Here is a 5,082-nt window from a genome sequence, read left to right on the forward strand (position 1 = left end):
GAGCAGCAAGAAATTGTATTGAGAAAAACCTGAATTTATAGATGCACATCAGTCACTAACACAAAATCACATAGCATAACACAGGACTAAATATGCAAACTAATATCAACAAACTCAGCAGATAGGTAGATAGATATTGAACAGATAGATTCAAACATATGAACAAAGAATGTGATATGCAAACAGGAGGGAAAAATACTAATGGTAACTCATTGGCTGGAACAAACGAACTCCTTCCTTCTCTACAGCCTTCTATTTTGTCATCTCAGAAGAGAACCTCTTATACTAGGCACGGTCATCCTAGTGGGAGGTTACAGCATTTCTGAAAATGCTGCACAGAGGGGTTGAGAGATGGGAAGCCTGGAAACCTGGGCAAAGAGATTATTCAATTCTGCTGCAAAGATGGAAGCCAGTCCCTGGGAGAAGCTCACCACAGTTTACTTGGGGAACTGTGTGTCTGAAAGGAAAGAGAGGTTCAGAAAGGAAAAGAAAGAACATCAGAGAGTTATGGTGAATATAAACTTTAAAAATATACATGGAAGTGTTTATTAAACAGAAAATAATATTAAGCACACAAAAGGTGAAGATGACTGCATCTGTAGTGGTCATAGTAATGGTAATGCATGTGTGCATGCTCAGTGGCTCAGTCATATCTGACTCTTTGTGACCCTGTGGTCTGTAGCCCACCAGGCTCCTCTGTCCATGGGATTCTCCAGGCAAGAATACTAGAGTAGGTTGCCAAGCCCTCCTCCAGGGCATCTTCCCAACTCAGGAATTGAACCTGCATCTCTCGAATCTCCTGCACTGGCAGGTGGGTTCTTTACCACTAGAGCCACCAGGGAAGCCCAGTAAAGACAATGGTTGCAACATATTGACCTAAACAGACAGCATTTTTGCCAATGACAATATGCTTCAATTGATATTTAGCCCCAAGAAAATCTTCCATGATCATTCAGTGGGATGATAATAAGATCAAAACAGTATTAAACATTGGAAACACTGGACAATCTCATTGAACAGGACATGAATCTTTGAACCCCCTACTCCCTTTGAACAGGATATGAGTCACTGCATCTCAGTCACATTTTATTGATAGTATTATATTGATCAGTCATATGTTTTTCAAAGGGAAAATTACTGAGAGTCATTGGTGAAGAGGGATGAATTATTGAAAAATTAAGATAAAAGATTATAGAAGTCTTAATTAACTCAGTAGTTGTGAGGGGGAAGAAAAATAGATTTGATAGCTATTTCTGAAGACTAACACTGTTAAAGTACTTGGTGGCTCAGATGATAAAGAATCTGGCTGCAATGCAGGAGACCCAGGTTTGATCCCTGGGTCGGAAAAATCCCCTGGAGAAGGGCATGGCAATCCACTCCAGTATTCTTGTCTGAAGAATTCCATGGACAGAGGAGCCTGGCAGGTATAGACCATAAGGTCACAAAGAGTCATACACAATTGAAGCAACTTAGCACGCACGCAAACGTGAATTTTAGTCCAGGCCATGTCCAGGAGCAAATTAAAGTTTTGCCCCTGACACAAGAAATACAGAGAATACTGACAGGTAGAGAAAGAAGAAAAAGTAAGATGTGAAGTTCAAATGCAGACAACTAAGTAAGGAAAGAGTAAGTTTCCTGAGACTGAAAGAGAAATACAGCCAAGAATGAGCAGAAACACAATGCCATCTGTGGTATGCCCTGTGACACAGCTTCCAGATCTGCTTTTTAGGAAATATGCATCTACCTCCCAGCTACTAGGAATATCAGATACTGGGAGCTCACATCTGCACCCCTCTCTGGAACTGTCATCCAACTCAAGAAACTATCTCAACCAAAGTTTTGTCCCATCACTTAGGATAACACTTGCCAATGGCAAGACACCATGGAATGCAAATAACTGATTTCCTTGCATCGTCGTGGGACAATGTAGAAGGGCCATTCCAGCTCCAGAGCTTCCCATAATATCACTGGAGGCCCCAGATGCAATCTCATGGTGAGTCACCTTGTCCTTCGACCCAGTCCTACTTTCCTAGATTTTTTTTAGAAATATAATTTCTGAGAGATCTCCAAAATCCCTCTGCATGCCACTCTGTAACCCAGTTTGTGTTTATCTAGGATATCATATTTATATAACAATTTGAAAGATTATTTCCACTAAAACCTTTAACTTTTATTTGCTAATTATTGCTGATCTCTGCCTATCACTATGTAAAGTATAAAGATACTCTATACCATGAACATAAATCTGACACAGATTTTGACCTCAAAGACATTATACCCTAGCGGTAAAAAGCTAGTAGTGTTTCTTTAGGCTAGAATGAGCATTAGAATTGCCTGGAGGGTTTAATTAAAATTATTAATAGGTCTCAATCCCAGAAATTCTTATTTAGAGAGTCTGGGGTAGTGTCCAGTAATTAGCATTTATAACAAATTACTAGATGATGCTGATACCCATGGCCCAGGGACTACACTTTAAAAACCACTAATAATCAATAATAACTAGCATAACAGCAAGATAAATAGACTTCTGGAAGATAACAAAAATAATAAATAATCATGAAACAAGCCATCTGGGGAAGGCTCTGTGGATAGTGTTTCATTAAACTTAGACTAAGAATTATTTTGGTGATTGGACTTAGAAGAATTTATAGTTCTGAGAAGGTTTATTATTTTGCTGGAATTATGCATTAGTCTCCTGATATGTCAAAATTTCTTAATTTCATTCCTTAGCTCAAATCTAAACACCAGCTGTCCACCCCTCCACCCTAACTAAGTTCCCTCCCACATACCATTTTCTCTTTTCATTTAGCAATTCCTTGTTCTTTTATAAAAAATTTTTTATTAAAGTATAGTTGATTTATAGTGTTGTAAGTGTTTTTCATATTCTTTTCCATTATCATTTATTATAGGATACTAAATATAGCTATCTGTGATATGCAGTAGGATCTTGTTGCTTATGTATCCACATACCATGTTATTGTCAGGCCTCTCTTGAAAGAATGTATCATTCCCCTAAACCATCTATATCAATACAAGTCCTATAATTTTATACACACACATACAGACCATCTTGTTTAGGCTTTACGTGATGATTAATAGATATAATTAACAATCAATATTTGTTATTTTATAGCCATATACAGTTTCTTCCTTAAAGAGTGAAAAAAAAAAATACAAGTGCAGAATGGCTTTTTTTTGGAAATTTTCCACGTGGTTTTCTATGTAGGTGAGGTAAGTACTTTGAAGTGAGAATGTCTTTTTAATTCTGCCTCATATTCCGTCTCTAGGTCTCTTCAGCTGTATTATGAAATTAAAGATTCCAGAAAACAGGTGACATGATCTGAAAGAGGTTATGGTCTCTCCCTGGAAGCAAGAAAACTGCAAAAAATGTATCTATAACCACTCCAAACAGATATGCTGCACCCCAACAAGACACAGTTCCATCCTTCTTCCTTTCTTCTGATGGGGATTCCAGGGCTGGAAGACATGCACATCTGGATTGGCTTCCCCTTCCTTGCAGTTTATCTAATAGCTCTCCTGGGAAACATTACCATCCTGTTTGTGATCCAGACTGAACGCAGCCTCCACCAACCTATGTTTTACTTCCTGGCGATGTTGGCCTTCACTGACCTTGGCCTGTCCACAGCCACCATCCCCAAGATGCTGGGTATCTTCTGGTTCAATCTCAGGGAGATTGTGTTTGGTGCTTGCATCACACAGATGTACACAATTCACATATGCACTGGCCTGGAGTCTGTGGTGCTGACAGTCATGGCCATAGACCGATACATTGCCATCTGCAACCCCCTAAAATATAGCATGATCCTCACCAGTAAGGTAATAGCTATCCTTGGCATAGTCATCATATTTAGGACTTTGGTATTTGTGACTCCATTTATTTTCCTTATCCTGAGACTGCCTTTCTGTGAAGTCCGGATCATCCCCCACACCTATTGTGAACACATGGGTTTGGCAAAGTTGTCTTGTGGCAGTATTAGGGTCAATGTTATCTATGGCTTGATTGCTTTCTCTGTGGGATACATTGATCTTTCTGTGATTGGATTTTCATATGTCCAAATCCTCAGAGCAGTCTTCCACCTCCCGTCCTGGGATGCACGGCTCAAGGCACTCAGCACCTGTGGATCCCATGTCTGCGTCATGTTGGCCTTCTACCTGCCAGCACTCTTCTCCTTCATGACCCACCACTTTGGCTACAATGTCCCTCACTGCATCCACATACTTCTGGCCAATCTATATGTGGTTGTACCTCCTGCCCTTAACCCTATCATCTATGGGGTTAGGACAAAGCAGATAAGACAGCGAGTGCTTAGGATGCTCAACCCAAAAAGCTATTGATTTTTAGCCCCAAGAAAATCTTCCATGATCATCAGTGGGATAATAATAAGATTAAAGCAGTAGTAAACACTGGAAATATTTTCATTAAACTCCTCTGGCATTTCCACACAAGCCAGTCACACTGCTTTTTTGCCCATCAGTCATAATCTGTATATCCCCATCGGAATGCATAGCTCAAAGATTCCAAAATAATCATTCTACTTTTTGCCACAGGAAAAGTACGTCAAAAATTCTCATGTTGAAATCCCACTGATGCTACAAAATTCCTAAGGGGAGAAAAAGGTTTGAAAAAGTCATGGCCCTGGTACCTTCAATAATTTTTTTTCTTATGGTCTTGTTATTCACAGGTCAGAAGCTGAAGTTCATGTCTATAAAAATGATGAATTTCATGAAAGTCAAGCAGGACACAGTGATAAGGGACATGCACGGGTCATGAGATCCAGGTTGAAACTCAGGCTCTGTCCTTGACTGGAAGGTTTACCTGAGTTTGTCACTTAGAGCTCTTTGAGTGTCAGTATCAGTTCAGTTCAGTTGCTCAGTCGTGTCCGACTCTTTGCAACCCCATGAATCCCAGCACGCCAGGCCTCCCTGTCCATCACCAACTCCTAGAGTTCACTGAGACTCATGTCCATCGAGTCAGTGATGCCATCCAGCCATCTCATCCTCTGTCATCCCCTTCTTGTCCTGCCCCCAATCCCTCCCAGCATCAGAGTCTTTTCCAATGAA

At 40.2% G+C, this 5,082-nt stretch overlaps 1 protein-coding gene across 1 annotated transcript; it reads left to right on the forward strand.

Annotated features, from left to right (window-relative positions):
- Positions 1-3,408: 3,408 nt before the first annotated feature.
- On the forward strand, positions 3,409-4,356 carry LOC113904822 (olfactory receptor 52E5). The gene has a single exon (XM_027561911.1). The coding sequence runs from the start codon at positions 3,415-3,417 to the stop codon at positions 4,354-4,356; it is 942 nt and encodes a 313-aa protein (XP_027417712.1). The 5' UTR covers positions 3,409-3,414.
- Positions 4,357-5,082: the final 726 nt, after the last annotated feature.

This window comes from Bos indicus x Bos taurus, chromosome 15, assembly GCF_003369695.1.
Source record: "Bos indicus x Bos taurus breed Angus x Brahman F1 hybrid chromosome 15, Bos_hybrid_MaternalHap_v2.0, whole genome shotgun sequence".
Taxonomy (NCBI): Eukaryota; Metazoa; Chordata; class Mammalia; order Artiodactyla; family Bovidae; genus Bos; species Bos indicus x Bos taurus.